Here is a 12759-nt window from a genome sequence, read left to right as displayed (position 1 = left end):
ATTATTGACAGATTTATTTGCTCTTCTCAAATTAAGGTCAGGAGCTAAAAATTTGGCCTTTCATTTCTTTTTGGCTCAGTTTCTCTCTCTATAAATATGTATACCTACAAAAGCCCTTTGAGAGATCCTTGGATGAAAGACACTGTAAAAAGTGAAAGATGGTATGATTTCCTTTTTTTTTTAATGTGCTAATTGTAAAAGCCACCGTAGAGGTATTAGAATGAGCCCCACAGAATTTTGAGCAGGTGCTTTCCACCTGGAATGGTGGAAAAAAATTTCTGTAGACCCTACTGTTGTTTGTTTGTGTTACCTTGTTAATAGAGAGAAACCCCTCAAAGGTGAGATTTGACCCTATAGACAATGTGCTGGCTGTGTTTTGTAGCAGGGTGGAAATGCCATTTCCTCAAATATGTTTCCTGGAGTTGTGAGATTTTTCAGACTTTCTCTTTTAGAGCAATGTAAAAAGGGAAAATGGATGAGATTCTGAAATGGATGAAAACCCAGCAGAATCAACTCCAGCAAGTTCAAAGCAGGAAAAAACCCGGGTGCAATTTATGAAGGAGCAGAAAGCCCAACAGGAAGTGCAGGAAGCCAAGCAACGTCAATTCCTACCCAAACTTTCTCTCCAGACTTGGCTGTTTGTGGCATTCCTTCCTTAGAATTGCATAATTCCAAACCCTAAAATCCTTATTCAGAGGGGCACTCTCACCTCTCATATCCAAGGTGGTGTTAACAAGGTATACCTGCTGCCATAAATCAGCGAGCATCAGTTAGCATCTGTCAGCAGGGTTCAGACACTAACAGGGTGGAATAACAGGAGAACCCTATTTACAGATCCTCAGATAACATATTTATCTTTCCTCTTTCATATTATCTTTCCTATTTTGTGCTAAATTATAGAATATCAATTTTTATGTCCTCTTCTGTCCATAACACTGCCTGGGACAGGAACAAAGCATTGTCATCTCCATTCATTTTTGACTCTGTGGTTTCGTTCAGACACGCTCTAATAAATTTGTTAGTCTCTAAGGTGCCACAAGTACTCCTTTTCTTTTTGTTCAGACATTTATTCTTGAGTCAAGTTATTCTCAGGTTATCCTTCTGAATCAGGATTCCATTTTTAGGATAACTTATGTTCTCTCTCCTCAGGTTACTCGCAAGATGTCCCATCGTCCACTGCTTGTGTTTCGATTGCCCAACCTGCAAGTGTTAGATGGAATTACAGTGAGCATGGAGGAGAGGGCAAGAGCTGAGCTTCATTTAATAGAACAACAAGTAAAGAAAAATTCAACATTATTAGAGTCAAACTGAAATCTTAGAACTTTGAAATGAAAAGACCTATTAGATCCAGAAGGTCCTCTCTTTTTAATGAAGGATTGTTTTCATATACACCATTATGCATTGTCCAATTCAGTCTCAAGTAGTGGAACTTCCACCACTTCACTTAAGAGGCTAATGCATTACCAAACACTGTAGAATTTACTGTCAGGAAATTTGTCCAGATATTCAGCCTAAATTTAATCATAATTTAGTCCCATTGCCCCTAGTTTTACCCACCTTTACTATTCTAATAATTCCTCCTTCCATCCTCAGATATTTGTAGAATCTTAGCATATTCCTCTCTACTTTGCTGTGTAGACTCTCTTAATCTTTCCTCCTAAAACAAATCTCTAGCCCCTGATCATTTTTGATGCTTTCCCTATGTTCCCTTCAATTTGTAAATGGCTTTCTAGTAATGAGATGAATGAATGAAATGAATACAGTACTCCGGGTGCTATTATACAGCATTGTATAGACAAGGGCTGAGATGAAGAAATCAGGTTGCCACTGAATTTCATAGGCACTTGGGCACCCAACTAATTTAGGCTCCTTTGAAAATCTTAGTCTGGGACTATTACTTTCTACTTCCTGACAACGATGGCTCTGCATATGCTGTCCAAAATTGCATCGGCCTCTCTTGCTACTAGATGCATCACAAATTGAACTGGTACCTATTTTGCTCTTCACTATTATCCTTAAATCTCTTGCCACCCATGACAGTCTTAAATCTCTTTTCAGAGAAAAACAGGGATTTGACTGTCCTTATTTTGTTCGGTCTGCCTCTCTTATTTATAAGATGCACTTAATCTTGACATTATTTGGTGAGCCCTTTAGTACAATGATCTTGCCTCTTATTTAACCAACAGTATAACTGTGCTCAAGTTAAGACTCGATGATACTATAGCTCAAGCAGAGGTTACAGGCTTGATGCAGAAATTACTGAGTGAGGTTCTGTGGTTTGTGTAGGTCAGACTAGATGATCACGATGGTCCCTTCTGACCTTAACGTCTATGAATCTAAGAGAAATTCAAGTTTTCATGAAATGTGGATTTCAGATGCAGGCTTAATGGGCCAAAACCAGTCCTTTGTGTAAGGAGGTATAACTCCATTCATTGTCGTGGAAGGAGTTACAACCACTTATAGCAAGGCTGAATTTGGACTGATATGTTCAGGGGTGTATGGAGGCCTTTTGCATGGAGAGAAGTGTATTTATGTGGAACTTACTAATTGCATCCTTCATCTGATACTTTTATAAAAAGTTCCAGGAAAACCCAACTTTATTACCAGAACAATGTTATTATCATAATTCAATATTGACAGTTACAATGACTTCCACACAAATATACTGTCCTCTTTGGTTCTGATAATACCAGACTGATAAGCTTTCGATACAGCAAAGTGACAGGAACAGGACTTGCCATAGGAGGGTCCACTCACACAACATCTGTCATCCTCCTCATTGGATCACTCAAACTTTTGGACATTCTTCAGTCCTCAGCCCCAGGGAGGATTGCCCTCCTTATAAATGAACCTCTCTGGGAGCCAGTGAAGACCTTGCGTCACATGCTAGCTTCCTTATTTCCCTCAACTAAGCATGTGGGCAAGCAGTACTAAGTCCCCATTCAAGGCGTTTAATATTTCTCCTCTCTCCCAGGTCCAAACTCCCTTGTGGTTACTGCCACAAACAAGAGGACACAACAGGGAAGGTACAAATTGAGTCCCAAAGAGAAAAAGGCCAAGAGACTGGATTTAATGGACAGATTTATTCCACCTTGTCTCTCCAAATGTGCATAGCTAATAAGAGGCTCTTTTATCTAAGTATGATTTTGTGAACTGGAACACATTAACTGGAACTGGAAGATGCAAGGGAGGAATGTCAGGCTTTCCTGGTAGAAGGGTACCTAGAAGCCAAGACATCGCTCCAGCAGGCGCTTGATGTAGCAGATGCTTCTTCCAGGATTATGGCCTCAGCTGTAACAATGAGAAGAGTCTCCTGGATACAGAACTCCAGCATAGCCCTTGAAGTTCAACAGAATATAGAAGACCTCCCCTTTGATAGGTGGTTTCTGTTTTCTGAGAAAACCAGTGAGACTCAATGCTTATTTAAAGACTCTCATGTTACATTAAGCTCTTTTGGGAGGAGGAGAGATCTGTACCCCAGCCATCCAGAGAGGGCAATGCAGGGGTCAGCAACAATATGCTCAATACTTCCAGCAGTATTTCAGGCACCCTGCCTATTCTAGGCAGCATGCCTTTTCAAAGAGGAGGCATAAACAGAGGAAGTGGTTCTCTGATTTCACCTGTAACCAGCCAGCTCATCCTCAATCCGCTTTGAGCGAAAAGCCCTTTTGACTTTTGCCCCAAGGACAGCATTCTAGCCACCAGCAATCTCCCTCTCATATTCCTTTTCTCTGGAGACAGACTGTCCCACTTTTTCTATGATTGGGAAGCCATAACTGGAGGCAAATGGGTCTTAAGCACTTTGAGAGTAGGACATACTATCCAATTTCTCCCATCCCTTTTCAGGGATCCATCTCAAAAATTGTTACGTCATCAAGAACTTCAAAGGTCATAGAAGAAGTCCTTCTTCAAAATTGGGGGATGATGTTTTATTCCTGGTACTTTCTGATCCCCCAAGTGAAAGGCAGGGTCTAAAACCCATACTTGATCTTTGAAATGGCAACGAGTACGTCATGTATATTAGATTTTGTATGGTCACCCTAGTGGCCCTCCCCTTGTTAGATCTCAATGACTGTTTGCTGCCCTCAGTCTTCAGGACACCTACTTCCATATGGCACTGTGGCTGAGCCACAGGAAGTTGCTGAGACTTGTAGTAGGAGACCAACAGTAGCAATACACAGTACTCTCCTTTTGCCTGTCCTCTGCCTTGCATATATTCACCAAATGCATGCTGCTATTACTGCCATATCTTAGGAGGGAGGGAATGTCTCCCTTTAACGGGACTATTTGCTTATGCAGGGCAAATCGGAAGACCAAGTCCTTAGTCGTGTCCAATTTATACCATGTCTCTTCGATCATCTGGAACTCATCCTCTACAAATTAAAATCCACATTAGTTCTGACACAGAAAATAGAGTTGATGGGGTCTCTACTCGACTCCACAAGTTTGTTGGCTTTTTTCCTGAAGGAGTGGTTTCAGACGATTCACCAACTATGTCTGTGCTCAAATCTTGCCCCCTCTCCACACTCTGAGTATGTTTGAAGTTGCTGCTCCACATGGCCCCTTGTACTTATGTCATTTGGCATGCAAGATTGTCTTCATACTCTTCAGGGAAGATTAAAATTGGTATTACGCCCAAACTGTCATTATTTGCACATTCTAGTTTGGGTGCCTCTGGCAGTCCTGGTGTCCCTAGAGCAGTGGACAGATCAGAGCAATATTTGTGCAGTTGTACATTTTGCTCATTTCCACCTGTCCCTGCCCCCAAACACAACCATAGTTACGTTTGTCTTGATAGGTTGATATGCACATCTGGGGACACTGAGAGTCCAACCTTTGTGGAAAGAACAGGAGACATAAGGACATAAGAACAGCTATACTGGGTCAGACCAAAGGTCTGTCTAGCCCAGTAAGCTGTCTTCCGACAGTGGCTAATGCCAGGTGCCCCAGAGGGAATAATCATCAAGTGATCCATCCCCTGTCACCCATTTCCAGCTTCTTGCAAACAGAGGCTAGAGGCACCATCCCTGCCCATCCTGGCTAATAGCCATTGATGGACCTATCCTCCATGAATGTATCTAGTTCTTTTTTGAACCCTGTTATAGTCTTGGTCTTCACAACATCCTCTGGCAAGGAGTTCCACAGGTTGACTGTGCATTGTGTGGTCTCTCAGGGAATTAACCTTCCAGCCTCCGGAGCGCCGTCTGCAGGCCGGTGTCCGGCTTGCCATTGGCCCCGTGTCCCTCCTGGACTCCAGTGCCCCTTCTATTCAGGGTGCTGCCCCCTGGCAGTACCTCCACAGTCTCTGGGTCTCCCCTCCCAGGGAACCTCCATCAACTATCCCCACCTCGCCTCAGTCTTTGGCTACTGCCAGTCACCATTGAGCTCCTGCACACTGGGGCGGAGTGCAGTGTATAAGCCAATCATCATAGTCAAGGGGGGTTTGGACCTGCTGCCTGCATAAGTTTGGGCTGCCCCCTGCAACCCCAGTACCTATCCTAGGCCGTCTGCCGGGCCTGCAGCCTGGGGGCTTTCCAGTCTGGAGTCTCCCAGCTCCTCTGGCCTTCCCCAGCCCTGCTTCACCTCAGGTACCCTGGTATGCTCCCTAACAGCCAGGCCCATCTCCCTCCACAGCTAGAGGAGACTCTGTCTGCTCCTGCCCACTGCCCTCTTATAAGGCTGATTGGGGTGTGGCCACAGCTGAGCCTGCTTCCCCAATCAGCCTGGGAACTGCTTGCTCCCAGCCACAGCCCTCTCCTGGGCTGTTTTAAGCCCATCAAGGCCAGAGCAGGTGACCACCCCACTACACTTCCTTATTTACTTTCTCCACACCCGTCATAATTTTATAGACCTCTATCATATCCCACACTTAGTCGTCTCTTTTCCAAGCTGAAAAGTCCCAGTCTTATTAATCTCTCATCATACGGAAGCCATTCCATACCCTAATCATTTTTGTTGCCCTTTTCTGAATCTTTTCCAATTCCAATGTATCTTTTTGAGATGGGGTGACCAGATCTGCATGCAGTATTCAAGATGTGGGCATACCATGGATTTATAGAGAGGCAATATGATATCTTCTGTCTTATTATCTATCCCTTTCTTTATGATTCCCAACATGGTTAGTTTTTTTGGCTGCCACTGCACATTGAGCGGATGTTTTCAGAGAACTATCCACAATGATTCCAAGATCTTTCTTGAGTGGTAACAGCTAATTTAGACCCCATCATGTTATATGTATAGTTGAGATTGTTTTCCAGTGTGCATTACTTTACATTTATCAACATTGAATTTCATTTGCCATTTTGTTGCCCAGTCACCCAATTTTGAGAGATCCTTTTGTAGCTCTTCGCAGTCTGCCTGGGACTTAACTATGGTGAGTAGTTTTGTATCATCTGCACATTTTGCCATCTCACTATTTACCCCTTTTTCCAAATAATTTATGAATGTTAAATAGGACTGGGCCCAGTGCAGACCCTTGGGGTACACCACTATTTACCTCTCTGCATTAGGAAAACTGACCATTTATTTCTACCCTTTGTTTCCTATCATTTAACCAGTTACCAATCCATGAGAGAACCTTCCCTCTTATCCCATGACTGCTTACTTTGCTTAAGAGCCTTTGGTGAGGGACCTTGTCAAAGGCTTTCTGAAAGTCTAAATACACTATATCCACTGGATCCAGCCTTGTCCACGTGCTTGTTGACCCCCTCAAAGAATTCTAGTAGATTGGTGAGGCATGATTTCCCTTTACAAAAAACATGTTGACTATTCCTCAACAAATTATGTTCAGCTATGTGTCTGACAGTTTTGTTCTTTACATATCATATTGCATATCAGTTTTCTAAAACTTTGAGCAATTTACGTTTGCCAACCCTTTCTCCTTCACATCAGGAGCTTGTTCATTCATGTATTTACCAGCAATACAACAGCAATGTATTATGTGAACAAATAGGGAGGAGCTCAGTCCAGTCAGACCTATCAGGAAGCGATGAAGTACTTTTGCATCAAGGAAGACATTGTCCCCATGGCCGCTCACTTACCTGGATCCAAAAATCAGCTGATTGACCACCTCAGCAGGAATTTCTCCAGAAATCTCAAGTGGTCTGTGAAGAACAGCATCTTGAGGTTGATTTTCAGGGCCTAGGGCATTCCATCTGTTGACCTATTTGCAATAAATGACAACAAGAAATGCTCACAATTTTGCTCTCGAGTGGGTCAGTCCCTGCTCTCTCACTGATGTCTTCTTACTGAGCTTGGAGTTTGTGCTAATCTATGCCTTCCCTCCCATTCTGCTCATTCCTCATGTCTGTCTCAAATAAACAAGATCACACCAAACTGATACTCATTGTTCCAACGTTGTTGAGATGATGTCAGTTCTCCGATCTACTCAGTCTATCGGTCCAACCTCTACGACTTCTTCCCCTCCTTCCAGATCTTCTTTCAGAACACTGTGGTCAGATGTGGCATCCAGATCTGGGCAGCCTGTACCTCATGGTGTGGATGCTGAAAGGTTAGATCAAGCAGAAGAGACGTGTTCAGAAGCAGTCCAAGTTGTGCCTGTTGAACAGTACAAACCAATGCACTGGATCAAACCTACGTGGCCAAATGGAAACACTTCTCAATCTGGACTGCTGGTCAGGGAATTCAGCCAATGGAAGCCCAGATTCAGGATGTTTTAGAGTACCTGTTGCACCTAAAATTGTCAGACCTTTCTCTCAGTTCTCTGAGGGCCCACATAGCAGTGGTTTCGGTGTTCCATCCCCTCATCCAAAGAGAGTTCTTTTTTTTTTGTTTTTCCCCCAACTCTGTGGTAGTTAGGTTTCTGAAAGGTGTTACTCGCCTCTTCCCTCCAATAAAGAACACTGTTCCCTTTTGGGACCTTCACACTGTGCTCACTGCCCTCATGGGTTCTCCATTCGAGCCTAAACTGCTCACTCTCTCTTTGACAAAAGATGACCTTTCTTATTGCGCTAACATCTGCCAGAAGGGTAGGTGTACTTCAGGCACTGGTGGCAGAACCTCCATATACCCAGTTTTTCAAAGGCAAAGTAACCTTAAGGCCACCTTCAAAACTAACTAAAATGGTAACAAGTGATTCATCTCAACCAAATATCATACTTGTCTCTCTATTTTCTGAAGCCACAGACAAATGTAGGTGTCTGTGCTGTGTCTCATTCCTATGGAGGAAAGTCTGTTTGGAAATTTGTTTATGTATAAGCTTGAAAATTATGATTTGGTATGGAGTCTGCAGGCCACAGGTGCAGCAGTTTGCTTTAAGTCTCCTGGTTGTCCTGTGTCAATCATTTTGTTGTAGTAAACCATAATGGATTTTTATTAAAAACAGATGAAGTTATCACAGGAAATGCTCTTGACATAGACTGACTTTTGCATTTTATCCTTTAAGACATCCAAGAACTTCCAGGGATCTAAGTGGCCCCAGGATCCCCATCCCTTCCCACTGAAAGTTCCCCACCACCACCATTGAAATCTGAGACCACTGACTATCATGCTGCCCAATGGAATCTTAATATTTCCTTATGCTCCTTCACCAGGCGGTCTGTATCCACCTATTCGCTTACACTTGGATTGCAAGCTCTGTGGGACAGGGAGCATGTTTCATTTGGTGTTTGTACACAGCCTAGCAAAGGGGGAGCCTGATCCATAGCTGGGTTCCTAGGTGCTACCCCAATATGAAGGAGCCATGTAGTGAGCATTCTTTGGTTCCATTTCAGACTGGTGATTTTCACATCATTGGGTGCACTTTCTTCAGATCTTTGTTTAATTGATCCATTATTTTCCTGCTGTCCAGAAGGTAGTACACATTTTAACCATCCATCCCTACCACAGCATATGTGTAAAATAGTGAAGAGAGCTGGGTTCATTTCCCAGCTCTGCCACTTACTTGCTATGTGGCTTTATATTGGGCAAGCCACTTAACCTCTTCATGCCTCAGTTTCTCTGTTTATAAAGCATAGTAACACCACTTTCTCACCTGGGTAAAGCATTTTGAAGTCTGTGGATAAAACACTAAGTAGTCAAGATTATTATAGGCATCACTAGTCAGCTTTGATTGCCCATTTGTCCAACTTTCTCCCAAACACCTCCGTACTATACTGTCCCTTATGTATGAGCTCCCCATAACATCTACAAAGCCATTATACGCCAATATTCTCCTTTAAACTCAACTCTGCCAGGATATCTACAAAACACTTGACAATGGCTAAACAGTTGCTGTGACCACTGCTTACACTAATCCTAATAATCTCACTGTTGCCTTGTGCTCCCCATCTGCTTGTAGTAATTACCTGTTCTCTCATCATACATTTAGACTGTAAACTCTTGGGGGTAGAAACAATCTTTTTGTCATATGTGTGCGACATGCTTTATTGTGATAAGGCTCTCTTGGTGCTACTGCAATACAAATAATAAAGGTGTCAATTTAATAAAGGTGTAATTGCTTTCCCTGATATTAAGGCTAACATTGATAGTAAATCACACTCAATCCAGATATGCCAAAATCCCTGTATATCGGATTCTACCTTAAACCTGACCTTGCAAACACATGCAATCACAGACATCCTTATGGATACGCTAGCATGTCAGTTGGTAGGATCAGGGCTTTAGTGAGTTACTTTGCTAGTGAACACATTTTTGCCACTTGAAGCCACAGTCCTTGTATACAAGAGTTCAAGGCACTTGTGGATTGAGTCACTGCATGTGTAAATGTTTTATTTCAAAATGGACCTGATTGGAAATCACTTAAATAAAAAACATAGCAGGATTAGCAAAGCAAGAGAAGTATGTTAAGGCAATATCTTTAGAGATATCTCTGTTTTATGTTAAGGTTCAATGAAGATGTTATACCTAGTTAGCTAGAACAGAACTGAGCCATTATCTCATTAGGTCATTGAAGTGGAACAACACAAAAGATTTTTCAAGTTTGTCAGTTGCATTCTAGTTGTGCTTTTTCAAGTCCTTGTTAGAAAGTAAGGAGTGAAACCCTGTGGTGTCATTTAAGTGGAAAAAATGCTTTTGATGTTAAACTTCAAAACAAATTTTCTCAGCAGAAAGTAGGTTAGCACCTTATTTACTACTACTCAGGTTGCTGTTGGAAGGCTCGGTACATAGTATGCCATTGCTTTTTCGTCTTTATGCTTATATTTCTCTCCTCTTACTAATGCTTTTCACTATTGAATTGGAGATGGTTTTAATGATGGACAATCAGTCACTTTACTTGCATATTTTATAGGGTTCTTTTTTTTTACAATTTATTTCTGCATTTCAAAAATAGTAAATTTCTTTTAACCAGACAAATGAGCACTGACTTATATTCAGCATAACATCAGACACTAGGATTTTACTTATGAAACAGTATACATAGATTTATTTATGAATTGGTTGGTATGGTATTATAAAGATCTTTCCAACATTGCAATTTTACAAGCCCTCTGCTGATCATCAGTTTACACATTAGATGTATTCTTCTTTTTTATAAATAGCTCTGGTGTGCTACTGAATCTTAGCTCCCAAAGTGCTCCCCAAACTTTATCAATCCCCAGATCTTGTAAATATATAATTGTTAATCCATTCAGCATGCACAGCATCTATTTTTGTGCTACAGTTCAACTGGCAACTAAAATAGTTTAATCTCAAGTTAGTAACAGTAGACTGACCGCCCGATCCTATAATCCTTTACGTAAAGTTTTCCCATTGACATTATTATTATGAATTATTTGTATCACAGTAGTGCCTAGAGGCCCTGAACAGAATTGGAGCTCCATTTTTCTTGGTGCTAACACGGAGACAATCCCTGCCCCAGAAATCTTACAGTTTACATGGGCAAGAAAAAGGGCAGGAGAAGGAAAATATTATTATCCCCATTTGAAAGCCAGAAACACAGAGGTTATTTGACTTGCCCAAGGTCACATGGAGTCAATAACAGAACCAGGAACCTAACAGAGTTCTCTTCAGTCCTAGTCCAGTGTCTTAACCACAAGACCAAAGACTCTCACAGACTGTTTTAGTAAGTATTATTTGTGCATATGTTTTTCTAGGATCGTGCCCTAATACAGTATCTATGCAGCTTATGTATTTTGCCTCAAAAACCAAACTATGAGACCTATTTACTTGCCTTTTGTTTTATTATGTAGGGAATCCCAGTTGCAAACTCCCCTATGGACTGTGGATTTCCTGGATTACCAATTACCTTTTCAAAACATCCTCCCATGAGAGTAACAAATGTGAATCTGCTTGAAGGCATCAACCATTTATTTGGATCTGACCTCATGTTTCCTCATGTACTTGAAGATCCTTTACTGAATGAGGCAAATAAACGTGAGTATAGTATTCTGGTTCCTTTCCTGAATGTAAAATATCATCATATATTTTCCAGTACTGGACATTACATATAGGCTAAATAGAGTAATTTTAATAAGGGCATTTTGACTTGCCAAAGATATCTTGGAGACTGTCTGGAACTAATGGTATTTCAGTTGCATTTAAAAAAAATGACATTAGTTCATTCATAGTTGACTTTATTTTGTAGTATTTATATATAACTAAATCTTTGTGCACACCCTGTTATTACTATTATTATGTTTGGAGGGTATCCATATACATTTTGTGATTCAGATAAGAAATCTAAGAACCCAGGAATGGTGACAAATAATCCTCGAAGCATCCATGCAGAAATAGCTCTCAGGCAAGTAAAAGGAGCAACAGCTAATCTTCTAAACCAGTTGACACAACAGAGTGGCACTACCCAAACTGCATTTGTACACCAGAACAGCAGAGAAAATGACGGCAGGTGAGGGTCTTATCAGCAATAAACATTGTTTTTCCTATTTTTGCTACCACAGTGCTTCCCTTCTTCCTTAATCGCTCTACATCTGGGAAAATCTGACGACTTCTTCTTTCCAGGGCTGACAAAGTTTTCTTTCTTCCAGCCCCTTCTCCCATCATCCAAAAGATGTGTTTTAATTGAGTCGTCATTCCCAGCTTCCTCTGAGGGATATGTTTTCCTCTGTCCCGATAAAGCTCCTAATATGACTAGTAAGACCAAAAAACATGCAGATAAAAAGGTTAGCGCTAGAACGATGACTCATTTGGCATGTGATCAAGATAACGTACTGAACGGGAGCAAGCAATTGTCCCACAAATCCAAGCTGATTCTGTAATGTAGCTTGCTCGAGCCTTCCTGTTTCATCTTTTGTTTTCTTCGCAGTTCCTAATTTTTTGTTTACTATTTTAAAAATTGAATATATCACAGTAGCAGCAATCAAGAGTGAACCTGTTTTTGTGACCAGGAATGCTCAAGGTTAAAAATGATTATCTCAAAACAAAGGCCCGACCCCACTAATACTTAATACCAAGCATAGTACTTATTACCTTGAGACTACAAGCCTCTGAAACTATTAATTAATAATAATGTGCATTGATTATTTATTTTAATTACTGTCGGACTTAAGAAACCTAGTCATGGGGCAAGACCCCATTATGGTAGGCACAGTACATTGAAATAAGAACTACACTCGGTAGCTGGTGTTTGCAAGATCAAGGCCCAAGAGAGCATTTGTCTTAGGACAAATTTCACACATTATTATACCTAAAGACCATACAATTCTATGGCAGCTTAAATCCCATTTCTTGTGTCATTGCATTAGCACTACAGTACAATCAGTTGATGCCCAAAATACAACTCAAAATGTGTTACATAGCAAGGATTCTGTCCATCATACTTTTGAGAGTTAATTCCATGCT

General features: G+C 41.3%; 1 protein-coding gene across 5 annotated transcripts in view; it reads left to right on the top strand.

Moving 5' to 3' along the window:
* LRRC9 (leucine rich repeat containing 9) overlaps positions 1–12759 on the top strand; it is an 87249-nt gene that overhangs the window by 67288 nt on the left and 7202 nt on the right. For 4 of the 5 annotated variants that reach the window (XM_038408097.2, XM_043516663.1, XM_038408098.2 and 1 more), the window contains 3 exons: positions 1150–1275; positions 11151–11334; positions 11632–11806. In XM_038408097.2, coding sequence (XP_038264025.1) covers positions 1150–1275; positions 11151–11334; positions 11632–11806 — 485 coding nt within the window. The remainder of the gene's footprint in view (positions 1–1149; positions 1276–11150; positions 11335–11631; positions 11807–12759) is intronic. The other variant, XM_043516662.1, reaches the window with a different exon arrangement.

Source organism: Dermochelys coriacea, chromosome 6, assembly GCF_009764565.3.
Source record: "Dermochelys coriacea isolate rDerCor1 chromosome 6, rDerCor1.pri.v4, whole genome shotgun sequence".
In the NCBI taxonomy this organism is placed as follows: Eukaryota; Metazoa; Chordata; order Testudines; family Dermochelyidae; genus Dermochelys; species Dermochelys coriacea.
Note: the sequence above shows the minus strand (reverse complement) of the source record. Positions and strands in the feature narration are given on the sequence as shown.